The 21,222-nt window shown below is 39.0% G+C and overlaps 1 protein-coding gene across 1 annotated transcript in view; it reads right to left on the bottom strand.

Moving 5' to 3' along the window:
- The window catches only part of GHR (growth hormone receptor), a 315,260-nt gene that overhangs the window by 22,985 nt on the left and 271,053 nt on the right, over positions 1-21,222 (bottom strand). Inside the window, exons 5-6 of the mRNA XM_054555527.2 lie at positions 9,932-10,061; positions 3,840-4,012 (exon numbers count right to left, since the gene is read on the bottom strand). Of these exons, the coding sequence (XP_054411502.1) occupies positions 3,840-4,012; positions 9,932-10,061 (303 nt within the window). The remainder of the gene's footprint in view (positions 1-3,839; positions 4,013-9,931; positions 10,062-21,222) is intronic.

Here is a 21,222-nt window from a genome sequence, read left to right as displayed (position 1 = left end):
AAGACCACAATTTCTCAGAGGCTGATGAAGAAAAATATGGATTCCAAAGCTAGGAACTATGTCTAAATTTATATTCTAGATAGTTCCTGGTAAATTATTGCTGGTTGGATCTCATTACTGAAGGTTTTGAAAATCACTTGCAGACACAGAGTAAAATTTACTTTCTTTTTCTGCCATATACATAGAAGGCCACCTAGCATGTTGCAAAGTGTGCATCCCTAGGGTTGACTGGAGATAACTTTACAGATGTACACAGTGAGGAGCTCTTACTGGCTGTCAAATCTGGTGGCCAAAGAGGGACGCTCTTGTGTGCATCCACAGTGAAAATAGGCCTTATGGTGGAGGAGCATACTGTTGCCCTCTGTGGGGTCGACACCACCTTTTGAAAAACAGGGAGAGTCAAAATTTGATGAATCATGACTACATTTTGAAAATTAAATTGGAAGGATATGCAAAATGGCCAAACTACATATGCCAATATAATGGCAATAATTCCTCACCCTTCTGGATTTGTTGGAGATTCAGGAATCCTGATAATCAAAGCTTAACCGTTTAAGGTGATCAAACTATAAAATTGTTTTTAATGGAAGATTTTCTATAACTTATTACTTATGCTGCATTTGAAAAATAGAGGATATGAGACAAGGTCCTTTTGGAAAAGGCTTGGTACCACCATTACAGGCATAATAATGAGTTCCTGTGAGATACCATTACACGCATAATAATGACCTCTCCTTTACCTCTATACATAAATCTACATGCTATATTGACAACTCCTGTGAGATATTTTAAAAATATCTGAAACTTAATATATCCCCAAACAAACCCTTGCTCTTCCTCTCCAAAACCTGCTCTCCTTTCCTCTTTTCCATCTCTGTTAATGAGGACTCAATTCCTCTAGTTGCTCAGGATAAAAACAATGAACTTGTCCTTAGCTCATCTGTTCCTCACTAATCCACATTCTGTCAGCTGTACTTTCAAGATATAACAGAATCCAACCATGTCTCACCGCCTGCGCCACTATAACCTGGTCCTAGCCATTATCCTTTTTCTTTCTTCTTGCTTCATTCGTCTTCCCACTGTACTCCTTTGGTCTTTGTCCCCCTCCAGTCTATTCTCCATGCAATCCTCAAGCAAACTGACACAGTGGTTATCCTAACACTTAAGTTAGATCACATCACTCATCATCTAAAACCCTCCAAAGGCTTCCTACTTCACTCCAAGTGAGAGCCAAAGTCTTTGGCAATGGTTGGGTAGATTTGACTGTCTTGTCTGTGAGATTTGGTCTCATACCAGTCTCCTCGCTCACTCTGTGCCCACTCCACCGCCTGCCTGCTGTTCACTGAGTGAGGAAAAGCATGCTCCTACTTTGAGATCTTTCCTCTGGCTGTGCCCCCTTGCTGAAATGCCCTTCCCTGAGACACACACATAATTATCCTCTCCAATCCTTCTTTATTCAAATGCCACTGACTCAGGGATGCCAATCCTGAAAACTCAACACTGCAACCTCTCCAACACTCCTATTCTCCTTTCCTATATTTCTCCATAGCATTGTCGCTTTCCACCCTCACTGGGATTAAATCCCACCAGAGAAGACAGTTTCTATCCCTAGCATGGAGAACACTGACTGGCCTGAGAGAAGAACATAATAAATATTTGCTGAATGAATTGAATGAATGACAAATGTCTAACTAATATAGTACTTCAAATCCAAAGAACAGCCCTGTGAGGTAGTGCCATGCATACATATTTTACGAGGAAGCTGAGGCTTATGATGATTGACAACCCTAGTAGATCTTGAGATCTACTAGGGTTACCTTAGTTCTTTGTTCTCTTTCACTCTCAGCACCTTGCCCCACAACTATTGTGCTAGTTGTAGCTACCTGTCATAATCTTTTACCTTGATCATCTCAGTCTTTTAACCTCTTCTACCTCTAGTCCGTCCCACTCCAATCTACGTTTCACATTGCAACAAGATTAATTTCTCTGAGGCATTAATAATGAGACAAGTGGTACTGCAAAGCCTCAAGAGTAAGAGCATGGAGGCTGGAAGTTCAAATCCCAGCTCTACCTACTAGCTGTTTGACTTGAACTAGTCCTTTAACTGCTCTGTGCCTTGGTTTCATTATCTGTAAAGTGCGATTGCAAAAGATGGTTTTTATACCTGACACATGGTGAGTCTTTTGTGACTGTTAGCTATTACTATCCTCAAGTAATTTCCCTATTTAAACATCCTCAAAGGTACCTCATGACAGTTAAAGTCCAAATTCCTTTTTGGGGCACAAACAACTACTGGTGATTTCTCCAGCTGACTAGGAGGGCTTCCTAACTGCTCCTGAGTCCCTGAACATGTGCTATTTGTTACTGTTGGAACTTAGTAGTTACTGAAAGGCAAGTCCACTGTGGTACCTGACGATACTCACTCATGCTTTTGACCACTGTGGGTCACCACTTTTTTAAAAATAGGGAGAGTCCAATTCCAGTTCAGAGGTAACTAAACTGTCACCATCTCTGTGCAGCCCTTCCTCATCCCTCAGGCCTGTCAGCCATTCACGCCTTTGGCCACCACCTTTGCAGCTCTGCATTCCATGTATTTCCAGGCTAACACCTATCACACTGCACTGCAATTATTTGTGAACATGCCTGACTTCCCTATTCGACTGTATTGTACTTATTCTATAACCACCATCACCAAAACAGTGCCTGACACATGACAGGCACATGTCAGTCAGGTAAATGAGTAGGACTGGCTATTGGCAGAGAACAGGGCTAGAACATGGGTTTTAACCCAGTGTTCTTGCTACTATCCCATTCTGCTATCCCATTTCATTTCAGCTCAACAGTTATACCCACTGATGTTAGGACACATACTAAATTGTCTTTGCAAAGCAATTGGGTTATCTTTACTGCTTGATACAGTCCTCTTAATCTTCTCCCTTAAAGTCAGCCTATTAGATTTTATTTGTTTCTATCTGTAATTTCTAGCCACATACTCCTATGTCTTCCAGTCAGCTTATGCCTAGAAAACCACATAAAAAGAACAACACATTTGGGAGAAGCAACAAGGAATTCCTATAAGCAACAAATGAGCTTTTGTGGATAGATTTTGAGGCACCAATTTCAGCTACTCAAAGTCCTTCTTTGATTCTTTCTATTTTGCTATTTATACTATTAAGGTATAAACATGGCTATTCTAATTACAGTTGTTTGTTTTATTTGTTTTGTTTCCACCTTGTGTCCATATGATGGGCAAAGGATCCTCTGTTTGGATCTTTCGCTTAGTTCACTGAGCTGATTGTCTCCAGTATTTGTTCTGAGATCTAACAAACATGTCTTTAAAGTGACTGTGGCTGTTTTGTAAATGTAAAATTCCAGAATGATTAGGCTTTGTGATAAAGAAAATCTAGGCTTTGATTATAGCAATGGTAGAGGTCAAAGGCCAACATATTTCAGTGAATCTGAATATAAGCATCCTATCAAATAATTAGGAAGTAAGAAATCCTAAGAATATATTAAGTTCACCCTTTTCAGTGGAACATAAGAACACAACACAGCTTCAAAGATATCCTAAAGGAAAAGACTCCACAAGGTTCCTATTCTTTTCTTCACAACATTAACTGCCAGGCTGCTTTATGTTAAAGTCAGCTTAAGTTCTCCCTGCCCTTTTCCTCTTGTTCACCAGCTGATTCCATCTCCTGTAAAACAGATCTCCATGTATCTATAGAACACTTTCAGGCTAAAATAAGACTCAAATTCCCATCCTACTTGATTATACTTGGACCTTTTCCCATTTATTTAGTCTAAAACTATGTCAAATGAAACAAAAACCTGTGATTTACCTATTTCGTCAACAGAGAAACACTTTTCATCCACTGTACCACCATTGCTAGTTAGCTTGATACAATAAGGTATCCAGATGGAGGTAAATGATGAATTAAAGTAACAGCTGTTTTCCCCAGCAGAAACATAATCAGGGCATTCTTTCCATTCTTGAGTCCATTCTTGAGTGTTCCTAAAATGGAGAGTTAAAAAAAGATTAATTGTTCCAAAAATCATGTTGTAGCTTAAGTCCAAGTAAGGTGCTTGATAGTCTGATTCAATAAATTGGACCACAAATATTTTGTGAAGAGGTATTTTAGCAACACCATTTCTGAGACATATCACATCGGTGGACAATATCATCAGTGTCTGAAGACCGCTGCGAGGCCGTTTGGTACTTCTGCCTACGGTAAAAGCTTCCGTTTGTTGAATGCATATGCTATGCCTGCTCATAAATTGATTCTTATGGTAGGTACTTTATTATGCCCGTTCTATAGATGAAAGTTCTGAGACTTAGGGACATTTTAAAAATGTTCATTAAAACAGTACAGAGAATCACCCCCAAACTAGAGATTACCAGAGAACAGTGAGGGTTTAGACCTGGCTGTTTCGCCAGCCTATGGTGAAAGAAACTGAGGAGACAAGTTGATGTGTGCTCCAGGCAGAGTGATGCATTATATCCAGCACCAACGCTGTGCAGATATAAAGATAAGTAAGATGTGGTCCCCTAATTTCAGGCTAAAATAAGACTCAAATTCCCATCTGAGTAGTTTTTTGGGCCTCTTATATTCATTCTATTGATATTTAATGAGAATTGGTTATGTCTAAAACATAATGACAGACACTATGGGGGATTCATAGATGTCTAAGGAATTCCTTCTGCCTCAGATGGAAAGAGTAAAAAACGGTATTACAAAGCAATGTGGGTAAGTGCTCATTAGTAGTGCTCTTTAGGGTCCTTAAAAGTTCAGAAGAGGGAATGATTGCTCTGGCTCTTCATGGAAGGCTTCAAGGTGGAGGTATGTTTTTAGCATTCTTGAAGGATGGGTAAAAGTTTAATAGATGGCAATACGGCAAGGAAGGGAAGAAACAGAGAGGTCAAAGGGATTGAGGTAAGGAAGTATGGGCATGAGTGTGGTAAGGGAAGTAAAAGGCAATGGAATGACAGGAAAATTTTCTTAAATTAGAATTGCTACTTGGGTGAGGTAGTTCATCATCTCCCTGTTATTCACTAGCCTATTAATTGAGAAGACAATATATAAGTCAAAGGGACATAAAACCACGTAATCTGTGGTTGTGGAAGATGAGGTAGGAATGGCCCTGTGCAGCCAGAGGCGCCTGTGACTCACAGGCCAGACTGTGGAGCTTTGGAACCATCCCTCTGTGGGATGGGTGCTGGGCAGCAGGGGACGATGAGGACAATGCAGGCTGTAGGGAAGGCAGGGCCTGGAAGGAAAGGATGCAAAGCTGGGAGAAGACGCCTATTTCCTTCTTATAGCTGTTTCTCAGACTGGTCTGCTTGGCACTAGGAGAAAACTTGTGTAGTATCAGAGGGTCCTTGAGACAGCTGCTCCTCAGCTGTTGGAAGGAAATTGGGATTTAAATGGCAGAGACTCCAGGGTCTGAGACAGTGAATTGCTGCTTTGGTTGAGACTCTTAAAAGTTGCATATGCTGGCTGGGTATGGTGGTTCATGCCTGTAATCCCAGCACTTTGGGAGGCTGAGGCAGGCGGATCATGAGGTTAGGAGCTTGAGACCAGCCTGGCTAACATGGTAAAACCACGCCTGTACTAAAAATACAAAAATTAGCGGGGCGTGATGGCATGCTTCTGTAATCCCAGCTATTCAGTAGGTAGGCTGAGGCAGGAGAATTGTTTGAACCCAGGAGGCAAAGTTTGCAGTAAGCCAAGATCGCACCACTGCACTCCAGCCTGGGCGACAAAGCAAGACTCCATCTCAAAACAACAACAACAACAACAAAAAAGTTGCATATGCTTGAATGAGAGATTCATTTCTGATGCAAAAAGTATATGGGCAAAAGGCAGAAGAAAAGATAAGGTGTGTTTGTGTGTGTGTGTGTGTGTAAGTATGTGTGTATGTAAAGTCAGAAGAAAAATGTTAAAAAAAATTAGGAATAGGTGAGTGGTTCATTGAACTGTAGTATGCTTAATTTGATATTTACTTTCAAACTAAGTAAGAGTGCATTAAAGAGAGTAGTTGTAAGAAGATTGCCCAGAAAATGAGGCTTTCACGTAATAGAAGGGATGTCAAATGTACTTAGCATAAGTGATAGTATAAAAGTTAGAAAACTCAAAGTATTAAGATGTTCCAAAGATGTAGTTAGTGCTTAACAGGTCTGGATTTCTAAAAGATTAGCTCTTTCATGACTCACAGAATTTCTCAACAGTACATGTCAGTACCTTGGTCCCCATGAGGACTGTTTAAAAAACCCTGTTTAGATTATCCCAAATCCATGAACTCCACAGGACAAACAAAGCATTTATTTTAAGCATGATGGATCAGAAACAGCTAGTTCAAAACACTACTTTCAACCTCTTTCTTCATGAACCAATGTTGAATTTCATTTTAAATAAATATTTATAACTTATATTTTAAACTATTAAATGTAGACAAGAACCCAAATTAGCTCATAAAACAGATACTGTGTCACTTGCCTTCTCTGGGTTGAAAGTCTCTACAGATGACCAAAATCAATGTATGGAAGCTTCCCTCTGCTCTTACTCCCAAAAATTAAGTGCTTTAGGTTTGCTCCCAGACTATCTTGTGAAATGGAAGGGGTGAGAACCATAGAAAGAGACTATCATTAAAAATAAGAATAAAGAGTAGAAGAAATGTTTTTCATCTAAAGACAACCAACTGGAAAAAAATAATAAAAATAAAATATCATTTATGTTTTTAAGGGCAGCTGTTTTCATGACAGAAAGCGCAAATGTTTTTGGCTTTAAATTTAATACTTTTGTTTAAGAAAAATGAAAGTAATAATGCCCTTTCTCCCTACTGATTTTCCACACAACCTTGTATAGAAAATGAAATTTCTTTTAAGACCAGGGTAATTTTTGAAGTGGGGTTGAATGGGTATGGAAGACGTGGGGGATATAGCCTTAAGGACTGAGTGTTCACATGCCCACTTCCTTTAAAAACACAGCATTTACATGCAAGGAGCTGAGAGCAGAGCAGCTCGCACATGCTTCCCAGAGCCTGTTTTTACCATGCCTGTAATGTGCATTCATTCTGAGTCCCCTGCAAGCTCAGAGGCTGAATTTGGCACTATCACCATCACAGGATGGCAGACACTGTTTTGAATCAGCTGCTCTAACATGTGGAGGCTGCCTCTTCTGCCAGCTACCTGGCAAGGAGCAGAGCCAGGCAAAACACACAACTGCCTGTAGGGCTGTGCCTGAACTGTCCTGTTGACAGCCTGACATGTTCACATTCCGTTGTGCTTTAGATACTCAGGCCAGGCCAGCAAACTGAAACAACTGCACCGCCCACTGACTCTGGCTTTGGATAAAATCATCTCACAGTTTTATTTATGTGTCAGGGATGCGAAGCATGTTTCTATAGTTTCAGGAGTTGCCTGGCAACTGAGTTCTAAGAAACAGTGACAAGAGTCAGAAAGTGCATTTGTATTGTCTTCTTTGTGAAGTGGGCAATGAGAAATCAAATATATCCGTACACTAATCAGTCCAGTCCAGTCCTGATACTCCTAATCCCTCAGTTTTACCCTTCTTGGATAAACTGGGCTGTGGGCTCACAGTAGTTTGGCTAAGATATTCAGAATAGTTATATTTTATAGAAAAAACACAAATATCTAATTTTGTAAGTTTGGGTTGGCACTTAATCATGAAGCTGTACTTACCCTCCTGGGATTCCAAACACTACCAGGGCAAAATCTAAGACATCTTTCTGAATATGTCTGAAAGTTTTCTTTTACCCAGTCACACTTTCAGCAGCGTCCTTGGTAGTGTAGATCCTGGATTTGAACCAGGGATGCTGAAATGACTGGAGCGTGCATAAGACGCCTGTGGACAGAGTTATGTGACCCTGATTGATGAGGGCAAGGGATATATATTTATCAAGCCTTCATTCCTTTGGATTTCTCTTTTTGCTCGTCAAATTTGGTAAATATTGAGGTAGCAAAGAAGATTATTTTCATAAAGTGGGCCCAGCTTAAGAGGTTATTCTGCTACTTTTCTTTACAGTTTGGCTAATTGTGCCTGTATAAATAACTTAATGATTCCACACATTTCAAAAGTGTCATCAAACATACTAACTTCATGTCTGAATGTATTTATAGAAATCAACTCTGTTTCCTGGCCCCAACCTCTCTGTGGTGTCAGCCTTAAGGAAAAATATAATATACTTGGTGCCCAAACATTTCATCTTCACTTCACTTCATCCAGGAGACCTCTCTTACATTGAAAGGTGGGGAAGGTCCGCTTGGTTGCTAACTCCAAGTATTTTTTTATCTGCAAATTAAGCAGCAGCTCTGCATTAAAATGCTCTTATACCAATAATTACAATAATTATAACAATTCATTGGTATAAATGATCTTATACCATTTATAGTCATTTTATAGTCCAGAAACTGGATTTTTATATCATAATTATTTTAAAATTGTCACTATACTACCGATAATAAGAATACCAGCTACCATTTAGTGAGTACTTACTATGTGTCAAGTACTCTGCCAAGTATTTTTCATGGGTTATCTCATACGATCCTCACAAGAAGCCATGAGGTGAGTCCGTTATCTCCTTTCTGCAAATGAGGAGGCTGAGTTGTACGCAAACTGGCTAATTTCCCCAGTATTCCTTGGTGAGAAAGTGCAGAACTACACTGAAGTGCAGGTTTGTTAGCCCTGAGCTCATACCCTTAACTGCTGGCTGCATCTTCCTTCCCTATTCCAGCTCTTGGGTTGGATAGACAATGTCATCCTCTGACTAACGACACCTTGAGCCAAGGATAAAGGGTCCTCACTAACCCTGCATCTTGGCTTAGGCCTTCTCTGGGTGTTGGGTGGAAAAGAGGAGATAATGAAGTGTTTAAGCCTAAAATGTAAAAAAGGGAAAAATAAAGAGTGAGAGTAAACAAAAAGGAAAATAATGCCAGGTGAAGGGGAAGAAATAAACAACTTGGGTGGTACCTATATTGAGAGGTCTTTGTTTCACGCTTCCTCTGTTATTTTAGAGTGTCACTGGTAAAAATGAAAAAGTACTACAGTCTTTTACTGAATATATTTAAGAGAAGGAGTGTATTATCTGGTTAGAAACCAAGCTACATCTTTTAAAACATACATCTTTTCAAAAACACCTATAGCTTTCCACCACAAATAAAGTAAAATTCAAAGCCTTGCCCTTGCCTATGAGGTTTGGCATAGTCAGTCCCTAAGTAACTCTCTGATCCCTTCCCATATCACTCTCCTCACTTTCAATTTTGTGCCTTCAGTGCTGGCCTTTTTCATCCCTCAAATATGCCAAGACTGCCTCAGGGACTTTGTATTTGCAATTTCCTCTGCCTGGATAGCCTTTCCCCCAGATATTCACATGGCCTGTCCCATTTCACTTATGTCTCTGGTCTAGGACACCACAATAGAGAGGCCTCCTAGGCCCACACATTTCAATATCATTCAAGCCTCGTATACACACTCTCATCCACATGCACATGCCCACGTATATCCATACATGCTCTCACTCACACTTTGACACACTCTCACACATTCTCATGCACATACACAAACTCCCACACACTGCTGACATACTGCTTTCTGGCTTTATTTTTCTTAATAACCTATATTATTAGCTGACATTTTATTCAATTTTTATTGCCTGTCTCCCTGCATTGGAAGGAAATCTCCATGAGACCAGGGATTTTGTCTTTTGTAACCATTGCTATATCTCCAGGGCCTAAAATAGTACTTAGCACATAGGATGGGCTTGATTAATATTTTTTTCAATAAATGAGTGAATGAATATTCATTGATTGCATAAATCACAACAAATCACTTCCATTCCCACACTACATATGACTCAGTGTACTTTAGTAGGTACATCCATGGAGAGGAAAATCAGAAAGGCATGATGGCGGCACCTTCTGGTATAGAACAGCTGTATGGGTCCTAGGTTCTTTGAACCATGATAAACTGCATCTGTCCAGTGGCATGAAAAAGTCTCTCGCTCAGGTGAACGGCACTTGGTGAATTTAGGCTCCTTAGAAGAATCTGCAGAATAAAAAGAAAAGGCAAGGCATGAAATCAGGTGGGTCATATGTGATCCTAATGAGACACGTATTTAAAGTGTGTGAAGAAACTACTGGGATGAAGCCAGAGTATTCCGTGTCTAGGAGGTAATGCCGATGTCTTCCAGAAAAGCATTTTTCCTGGGTCATAGTTTTAGAGCCTGTTGCTTGCCATTGTCAGCCTTTGATTCTAGACACAAACCATTTTTCCTTTTATTTCAAGCATTTCGTAGGACCTGTTTAAGAAACCAGAGCTAGAGATTAGGAATTGGATATAGGTAGTTCATCTGGAAGGTGACTTCCGGATCTAGCAGTCAGGGAATGGGGAGGGTGGGAAGGAAAAGGAGAATAACTAATATGTGTGTGTTACTGAGCTGGTTATCACAGTGGCTAATGGGGCCCAATCCCACTGAGGCTCCTCTGAGAAGCTGTGTAGAATATGCACCACCATTGTTGTGTAGAAAGATGAGAGGCTAGGACATTTATCTACCACTCCCAGTACTCACTGGTTGAAGGGTGCCTCAGAGATGTTCACCCCCATGCACTTCTAGGCTGTACCTGCACATGAGCTGAGGGTCTTTGCCGAGGCAGGCACTTGAGTGTGCCCGGCAGGTTGCATAGTGGCAAATGGACACCATAGATGGTTGTGATGACAGGTGGATGTGGGCGATGTAGTGTGGGAACCACAGCATGCACTACAGGGCCTTTTATCTTTTCATTGATTTTTGATAAAAGGCACTTATGTTTGCATTCTTTTAAAAGATTCAGCCAGTAAACTCATTAAATAGATGCCCAGTCTAAACAACTTATACATACACGTGTTAATTCTAATTTGAGAAGTAAGTGCAGAATGCCCCTTTATGTGTTAGGATTTTAGACAAAATTCCTCTGCATCTACAAAATCTGCTGCTATAGATGTGCAACAGACAGGTATGAAGCAAAACACATTTTTATATATGAATTCTCAGTGTTCTGATGTCCATGGCCATTTTGGAGATTTCTTTTCAAATTTCTCTTCTTTTTCTTATCTTTTTCTCCTTATATGATTAGCCTTCAATCAGATTGTAAACTTAATCTAAAACTCTCATTCCTGGGTTATCAGGGAGGCTCTCAATCTTAAAGTAGCTTTGTCAATACTTTGAAAGATCACTTAAAAATAAATAATATGAAGCAAATGCATAAAAACTCATGGTTCCAAATTCCAGGTTACATACCTGATGTTATGAACCAAAAACACGCTTCTTTTTTCCTCTGGCAACAAACTCATAAGGGATGGGATGTTATTAAACCTTCCAAACAAATCCATCATTCAAATTCATTCAACAAACATTATTAAATGCAAATTTTGTACCAGGCTGTGTTCTAGGAATAGAGAAATGAACTAGTTGATAAAAGTTGGTCCTTGTCTAGTTTCCATTCTAGCAAAGGCAGGGATGTGGGGATCCTATGTAGAAAAATAAGCTGGGTCAGGTAGCGTGATGCCTTCAGCTTTGTTCTTTTTGCTTAGGATTGTCTTGGCTATGCAGGCTCATTTTTGGGTCCATATGAAATCTAAAATAGTTTTTTTCCAATTCTGTGAAGAAAGTCAATGGTAGTTTGATGGGGATAGCATTGAATCTATAAATTACTTGGGGCAATATGGCCATTTTCATGATATTGACTCTTCCTATCCATGAGGATGTTTTTCCATTTGTTTGTGTCCTCTCTTATTTCCTTGAGCAGTGGTTTGTAGTTCTCCTTGAAGAGGTCCTTCACATCCTTTGTTAGCTGGATTCCTAGGTATTTTATTCTCTTTGTAGCAATTGTGAATGAGAGTTTGCTTGTGATTTGGCTCTCTGTTTGTCTGTTATTGGTGTATAGAAATGCTAGTGATTTTTGCACATTGATTTTGTATCCTGAGACTTTGCTGGAGTTGCTTATCAGCTTAAGGAGATTTTGGGCTGAGACGATGGGGTTTTCTAAATATACAGTCATGTCATCTGCAAACAGAGACAATTGGATTTCCTCTTTTCCTAACTGAATACCCTTTATTTATTTCTCTTGCCTGACTGCCCTGGCCAGAGTTTTGAATAATATGTTGAAAAGGAATGGTGAGAGAGGACATCCTTGTCTTGTGCTGGTTTTCAAAGGGAATGCTTCCAGTTTTTGCCCATTCATTGTGATATTGGTTGTGGGTTTGTCATAAATAGCTCTTATTATTTTGAGATACATTCCATCAATACCTAGTTAATTGAGAGTTTTTAGCATGAAAGGGTGTTGAATTTTGTCGAAGGCCTTTTCTGCATCTATTGAGATAATCATGTGGTTTTGTCATTGGTTCTGTTTCTGTGATGGATTACGTTTATTGATTTGTGTATGTTGAACCAGCCTTGCATTCCAGGGATGAAGCCGACTTGATCGGGGTGGATAAGCTTTTTGATGTGCTGCTGGATTAGGTTTGCCAGTATTTTATTGAGGATTTTTGCATCGATGTTCATCAGGGATACTGGCCTAAAATTTTCTTTTTTTATTGTGTCTCTGACTTCAAACTATATTACAAGGCTACAGTAACAAAGACAGCATGGTACTGGTACCAAATAAGATATATAGACCAATGGAACAGAACAGAGCCCTCAGAAATAACACCACACATCCACAACCATCTGATCTTTGACAAATTTGACAAAAACAAGCAATGGGGAAAGGATTCCCTGTTTAATAAATGGTGTTGGGAAAACTGGCTAGCCACATGCAGAAAGCTGAAACTGGATCCCTTCCTTTCATCTTATACAAAAATTAACTCAAGATGGATTAAAGACTTAAATGTAAGACCTAAAACCATAAAAACCCTAGAAGAAAACCTAGGCAATACCATTCAGGAAATAGGCATGAGCAAAGACTTCATGACTAAGACACCAAAAGCAATGGCAACAAAAGCCAGAATTGACAAATGGGATCTAATTAAACTAAAGAGCTTCTGCACAGCAAAAGAAACTACCAGCAGAGTGAACAGGCAACCTACAGAATGGGGGTACATTTTTGCAATCTATTCATCTGACAAAGGGCTAATATCCAGAATCTACAAAGAACTTCAATAAATTTACAAGAAAAAAAAACCCAAGAAAAAGTGGGCAAAGGATATGAACAGACATTTCTCAAAGGAAGACATTTATGCAGCCAACAGACACACGAAAAAATGCTCATCATCACTGGTCATCAGAGAAATGCAAATCAAAACCGCAATGAGATACCATTTCACACCAGTTAGAATGGCAATCATTAAAAAGTCAGGAAACAACAGATGCTGGAGAGGATGTAGAAAAATAGGAACACTTTTACACTGTTGGTGGGAGTGTAAATTAGTTCAACCATTGTGGAAGACAGTGTGGCGATTCCTCAAGGATCTAGAACTAGAAATACCGTTTGACCCAGCAATCCCATTACTGGGTATATACCCAAAGGATTATAAATCATTCTACTATAAAGACACATGCACACGTATGTTTATTGCAGCACTGTTCACAATAGCAAAGACTTGGAACCAACCCAAATGCCCATCAATAATAGACTGGTTAAAGAAAATGTTGCATATATACACCATGGAATACTACTCAGCCATAAAAAAGGATGAGTTCATGTTCTTTGCAGGGACATGGATGAAGCTGGAAACCATCATTCTCAGCAAACTAACACAAGAACAGAAAACCAAACACTGCATGTTCTCACTTATAAGTGGGAGTTGAACAATGAGAACACATGTACACAGGGAGGGGAACTTTACACACTGGGGCCTGTTAGGGGCTGTGGGGCTGGGGGAGTGATAACATTAGGAGAAATACCTAATGTAGATGACGGGTTGGTGGGAGCAGCAAACCACCATGGCACATGTATACCTATGTAACAAACCTGAATGTTCTGTACATGTACCCCAGAACTTAAAGTATAATAATAATAATAATAATAATAAAAAAGAAAAATAAGCAGGGTAAGAAGAAAGGAACCGCATTCTTGTTTGAGAACAACTGTTGCCCTCAATAGTACAAACAAGTGAATCTTCAGAAAATCCTGAGTTGCAGATATGTCTTTAGCCCTAGGAGCACGTGTTGGGGATAGCAGGAGTGTTTTTGTAATCAAATTCCATGGCCATATTGTTGTAAGAAATACTCATTTTCCTGTATGAATGGAGAAATTTGCAAGAGTTTTAGGGCAAGGATGGGATGTGCCTTGGTACTGAGGGCAGATGGGCAGCTCTCTCTATGTGGTCAGTGTTTACCAACCCCTCTCAGAACACTGAGGTGTAGGAGCCCACATTATCTGTTGCAAATGACTACAGTGAAAAAGATGTGTATTTTGTTAGGCAAGCACCTCTCATACAGTAAAGTACTGAAAAAATTCCTTTTTACTATTAGTTGAAGCACTGAAAACAAACACTATTTTAGTTCCTTCTACAAAGTCAGTAATTATTAAAACTAAATATTTAAAGCACAACTGTTTTAATGCCGGTATATCTGAGGAGACTATTTCATATTCTAACTGTTCATTTGCATAGAAATAAGAAAAGGAAATGCACTAGATTAGAAATTGAGAGATGTGTACTCTAGTTCTGGCTCTGAAACTATTTAACGTTGACCTTCCCAAGCCATTTGGTCTTGATTTCCTTAGTAGGATGCCTGAAATAGATGAGATACAAAGTACTTTACAATTTTACAGCTTCACTTTTACAATTAAGAGGCATGTATAATTATGAACAATAATGTACACAACAAAAACATAATTTTGGCATTTGAGTTGAAACAATAATAGAACACCAAATACAAATGTCAATCAGGTTCCTATATTCTCTGTAAAATATGCCTGTTACATAATAGCAAGAATAATAAACTCAACTTCAAAACCTGAAACAGAAAGAAATAAAAAACTTTGTCAGCTGAAACAAAAAAAAACAACTTAAAAAGAAAAAATAACTAATTTGAAACACATTTTGCTTACTTAAACTTAGTATTCTTAGATTTATTATTTCCTTTTTAACTCCAGATGCATAGAAAGTCCTTATTATATTCTTGTTGTAAATAAGAAATAGGAAATTTATGGGTATGGTGCTAATGTGATGAAGTGTGTGTCTGCACATGGGACTCTGATACAGATGTAGTGCAGCAGAGCTGTTTTGTTCTTGTCTTTTTAAATGTCTTTCTTTCCCTTCCTTTCTTCCCTTCCACCTTCCTCTTTTCTTTATTTTACCCTGCACCTCCCTTCTCTCTTTCCTGCTTTTTAAAATTTTATGGCTGGGTATGCGCTGTTAAGTGCTGTGGCAGACAGCCCCTAAAGTGGCCTCCAGTGATTCCTGTCTTCTCTCATTCACAGCCTTATGTATTTCCTTCCCTTGAGTAACTTGCTTCTAATCAAAAGAATATGGCAGCGTGGAGTGGATATCAGTTCTATGATTAGGTTACAAAAGATTGAGACTTCTTTTTGAGTAGCAGACTCACCCTTTTGCTGGTTTTGATGAAGTAAGTTGCTGTGTGGTGAGAACCATGCAGCAAAGAACTAAGCATGGCCTCTGGCCAACACTCAGCAAGAAGCAGAGGCCCTCAGTATAAAAACCCTTGAGGAACTGGCCGGGCGTGGTGGCTCATGCCTGTAATCCCAGCACTTTGGGAGGCCGAGGCAGGTGGATCATGAGGTCATGAGATCAAGACCAGCCTGACCAACATGGTAAAACCCCGTCTCTACTAAAAATAGAAAAATTAGCTGGGTGTGGTGGCACGCGCCTGTAATCCCAGCTACTCGGGAGGCTGAGGCAGAAGAATTGCTTGAACCTGGGAAGTGGAGGTTGCAGTGAGCCGAGATCGCACCACTGCACTCCAGTCTGGTGATGGAGCGAGACTCTGTCTCAAAAAAAAAAAAAAAAAAAAAAAAATGCTTGAGGAACTGAATCCTGCCAACAACCATATAAGTAAGCATGGGAGCCAATCTTTCCCTATCCAGCCTTCAGATGAGACCATAGCCCTGGCTGACACTTTGATTGCAGTCTTATAAGATAGCTTGAAGCACAGGACACAGCTGGTGGGTTAATTTGGAAAAAGCGTGAGAGGTATATTAACTTTACTAAATATTTGAATGCTATTAATACAGAGTAAATGAATCTAATAGAACAGAACTTAAAAGTAGTGCTCAAGAATGACACAAGCCACTTTTCTTAGCAAATGGAATGTATCACAGTGAGTGTGAGAAAGTGGGTAACTCCTCTTTTGGGGGCAAGAAGAACTATATTGTGGCTGGCCGTTTAGTTTCTCCTTAATCACATCCTGTCCCATCTAGTACTATTGTGCCACTGTGGCTGAAGACACTCAGCATTCCTAAAGTCCAACTCCTTAGTGTCATCTTAAGGCTTTCTAAATCTGAGAGGAACTGCCATAATCTTAAAATGAACACCTTTCTCACTATGTCTAAAAATCCTATTAGAATCTTACTTTTACTACGAAGACAACAAATGACTACTATAGACTCTTAGGCCTTCTCTGATTAGCCAGGAACAGAAAATCATTTCTGAACTAGTAATATTTCTTGTTTTCTTATGATTTTTAAAGATTAAATCTAAAAATAGTATAGTTCAACATCCATTTATAGCACCTCTGAAAGGAATGTTGCAATGAACAAGAGAGCCTAACTTTGTCCCTAAGTGAATTATCACTAAGAACAATGAGTTAAGTTGGAACACACATGCAGTGTTTGGTTTTCTGCTCTGGTGATCCTTTGCTGAGAATGATGGTTTCCAGCTTCATCCATGTCCCTGCAAAGGACGTGCACTCATCTTTTTTTATGGCTGCATAGTATTCCATGGTGTATATGTGCCACATTTTCTTTATCCAGTCTATCATTGATGGACATTTGGGTTGGTTCCAAGTCTTTGCTATTGTGAATAGTGCCGCAGTAAACATACGTGTGCATATGTCTTTTGTTTTGAGACGGAGTCTTGCCCTTTTGCCCAGGCTGGACTGCAGTGGTGCTATCTCGGCTCACTGCAAGCTCCGCCTCACGGGTTCATGCCATTCTCCTGCCTCAGCCTCCCGAGTAGCTGGGACTATGGGCACCCGCCACTGTGCCCACCTAACTTTTTGTATTTTTAGTAGAGACGGGGTTTCACCATGTTAGCCAGGATGGTCTCGATCTCCTGACCTTGTGATCCACCTGCCTCTGCCTCCCAAAAGTGCTGGGATTACAGGCGTGAGCCACTGCGCCCAGCTGCATGTGTCTTTATAGTAGCATGATTTATAATCCTTTGGGTATATACCTAGTAATGGGATTGCTGGGTCAAATGGTATTTCTAGTTCTAGATCCTTGAGGAATCGCCACACTGTCTTCCACAATGGTTGAACTAATTTACACTCCCACCAACAGTGTAAAAGTGTTCCTATTTTTCCACATCCTCTCCAGCCTCTGTTGTTTCCTGACTTTTTAATGATTGCCATTCTAACTGGTGTGAAATGGTATCTCATTGCGATTTTGATTTGCATTTCTCTGATGACCAGTGATGATGAGCATTTTTTCATGTGTCTGTTGGCTGCATAAATGTCTTCTTTTGAGAAGTGTCTGTTCATATCCTCTGCCCACTTTTTAATGGGGTTTTTTTTTTTCTTGTAAATTTATTGAAGTTCTTTGTAGATTCTGGATATTAGCCCTTTGTCAGACGGGTGGATTGCAAAAATTTTCTCCCATTCTGTAGGTTGCCTGTTCACTCTGCTGGTAGTTTCTTTTGCTGTGGAGAAGCTCTTTAGTTTAATTAGATCCCATTTGCCAATTTTGGCTTTTGTTGCCATTGCTTTTGGTGTTTTAGTCATGAAGTCTTTGCCCATGCCTATTTCTTGAATGGTATTGCCTAGGTTTTCTTCTAGGGTTTTTAATGGTTTTAGGCCTAACATTTAAGTCTTTAATCCTTCTTGAATTAATTTTTAATGGGTGCAGCAAACCAACATGGCACATGTATGCCTATGTAACAAATCTGCACGTTGTGCACATGCACCCCAGAACAGAGTATAATAAAAATAATAATAATAATAATAGAAAGACATTAAGCATTCAATGAAAAAATCATGTTTGGGGCTGGGAGCTGTGGCTCACACCTGTAATTCCAGCACTTTGGGAGGCTGAGGCGGGAGGATTACCTGAGGCCAGGAGTTCGAGGCTAGCCTGTCCAACATAGTGAAACTCTGTCTCTACTAAAAATACAAAAATTAACCAGGTCTGGTGGGGCATACCTGTAATCCCAGCTACTCAGAGAGGCTGAGGCACGAGAATCGCTTGAACCTGGGAGTCGGAAGTTGCAGTGAGCTGAGATCGCGTCACTGCACCCCAGCCTGGGTGACAGAGTGAGACTCTGTCTCAAAAAAAAGTGTTTTGTAATGTTTATAATTAATTTATCTTACTTAATAAAATTTCATGGAGTTAAAAAAGAAAGAAAAAAAAAAGAAAAGCACATTGGATCAAATGACTTTTGGCTCGTTACGGTGGGTATGGGTTCTGCTAAGCAATCTGCATATGCAGTCAAACAAGGGTCAGTTTTAGAAGAGAAGAATGGTTACAGCATGCTCAGTCACCCTGATCTGGATAAAGAATGGCTATTATTGAACATAAGCCAAAGTGAGGAAATACTTATTGTCAGCTGAAATCAATTTCATATGTTCTGAGGACTGCATAAGCACGTTGGCCAGGCCAACTGTGGTGAAACTGTAATGTTCCTTTCACAAATAACAAACAAGAGATGGTGATTGCAGTAGAGCTAGTCTACTTCTTGGACTATGACTGCATAGGCTTTGGGTAAAATCTTTGGGTGACTGGCCTAAATGTATCCGTTATTTAAAAACACCTTTGTATTTAGCCTTTATATTTGGTTAAGGCAATGTTACAGAATGAGACATGCATGATCTTCAAAGATTTGATAAGCAAAGAAGATGTGAATATGTAATTCTTCCATGAGTGAAAGAAGTTACTGCATTCAACATCATTATTTTTCCAAGTCCCCCTCTTAAGCAGGAACAGAATAACAATATGACAGCAACTACGGCTTCTTTGGGATCTCTGACACTTTATATGTAATATAAAAAGTGTTTATTCTCAAAACTAGAATGAGGTAGGTACTATTATTCTCACTACTGAATAGATGACACTGAGGCATAGAGAAGTAAAATAACTGGCCCAAAGTCACTTGGTTATTAAGTGGCACCGCCATGATTCCAACTCAACAGCTGTGCTTCAGAATTTGTATTCTTTTTTTTTTGAGATGCAGTCTCGCTCTGTCGCCAGGCTGGAATGCAGTGCCATGATCTCGGCTCACTGCAACCTCCGCCTCCTGGGTTCAAGTGATTCTCCTGCCTCAGCCTCCCGAGTAGCTGGGACTACAGGTGTGTGCCACCGTGCCCAGCTAATTTTTATATTTTTAGTAGAGACGATGTTTCACCATGTTGGCCGGGATGGTCTCAATCTCTTGACCTCAGGATCCACCCACCTCGGCCTCCCAAAGTGCTGGAATTACAGGTGTGAGCCACCATGCCCAGCCCAAAATTTGTATTCTTAACCACTGCACTGGTGGCTTTCAAAATTTTTGAAAGTCACTTTCAGGAAAATTATTTAAATATATATGTAAATTTTAAGTATAAATTTAAGTATAGTAAAATATATTTAAAATATTAATAATATATAGTAGTATGTTATTAATTAATATATTAAATGTATTATACTAATATATTTAATATATTAATACATTCTTATAATATATTAATTAGTATATAATATATTATAAGAATATATTAATATAATTATATTAATATATGCTAATATTAGTATAATATATTACTAATTAATATATTGTTTACATATTGTCAATATAAATTAATATAAGTTAATATAAATTAATATGTTATTAATTCATATTAATTATATTATTAATATAAATATATATTTACATGTTTAAACTTTAGATATATAAACATATTTTAAATGTTTTAAAATGTTCTCACATGCTTATTTATATGATAGATATACACACGCACATGTAAAATAAAATGTCTCAAAATTACTGCCTGCAATGAATTCTGATTTCAGTTTATAAATGATGCTGCTTGCAACCCTATAAATTGATTTACTAATACAGGTCACTACTTTCAGTTTGAGAAACATTGTGCATGAAGCTAATCTTGCCTCGACGAAAGTTGAAAATTAATAAGATTGTTGGTCTATAATTCCCTCAAAGAAAGGCAAGAATGTTTCCTTTGTCTGGCATAGATTATGAGATGCTCAACAGAACTGTATTTTCTAGCTAACTGAACGTTACTCCTGAAATTATTTTTCCTAAGATGTATTTTAAGATTCTCTGAATCATTAATGAAACCTGTTAAACATCATTTAACGTTTTTTATGACTGCATGGGGATCAGGGATTATCCTACTGAATTATGGTGTACCTATGTGTAGGGCTTCTGGGAGAGACTGGCCTTTTACCCCTACACTAAGTAGATTCACCACTGTGATGGTGATATTCATTCTCTCACTGCAGCTTAGTATGATTCACACATAATTCATTTCTGGGAATGACATTATTTATTAAAAACAGTAATTCTTTATCTTGAGAGTTGCCATGACAATTGATAGAAGCTACCAGGAAATTACTTTTGATAATACTGGGTAGAGGCTGAGAGTGCTGATTTTGGTGCCAAACTCCTGAGTTCAAATCCTACCTCTAACACATACAATCTGTAATCTTGGGCAAATTACTTAACTTCTTCAGTTTCCTCACCTGTAAAATGGGGATAATAATGGTATGTCACAGGGTTATTGTAAAGATTAAGTGAGCTAATCTACGTAAAGTTCTTAGCAAGGTGCCTGGTATAGAGTAAGCATTATGTAAATGCTCATTGTTATTATTTCCATCCTCACAATCAGTTGTGATTGTCAGCTTATGATTTGTTAACTGTTGTTACCTAGGAAGAGCAAATGACAAACATTGCTAATTTGGAATTTCATCCTGTAACTATAAGTTCATTAGTACTAGTTGAAACATGTAATTATAAGTATATTGGTACTAGATGAAACATCCAGAGTATAGTTGTCCAATCTTTTGGCTTTCCTGGGCCACACTGGAAGAAGAGAATTGTCTTGAGCAACACAAAAAAT

The sequence above is a fragment of the Pongo abelii genome, chromosome 4 (genome assembly GCF_028885655.2).
Source record: "Pongo abelii isolate AG06213 chromosome 4, NHGRI_mPonAbe1-v2.0_pri, whole genome shotgun sequence".
In the NCBI taxonomy this organism is placed as follows: domain Eukaryota; kingdom Metazoa; phylum Chordata; class Mammalia; order Primates; family Hominidae; genus Pongo; species Pongo abelii.
Note: the sequence above shows the minus strand (reverse complement) of the source record. Positions and strands in the feature narration are given on the sequence as shown.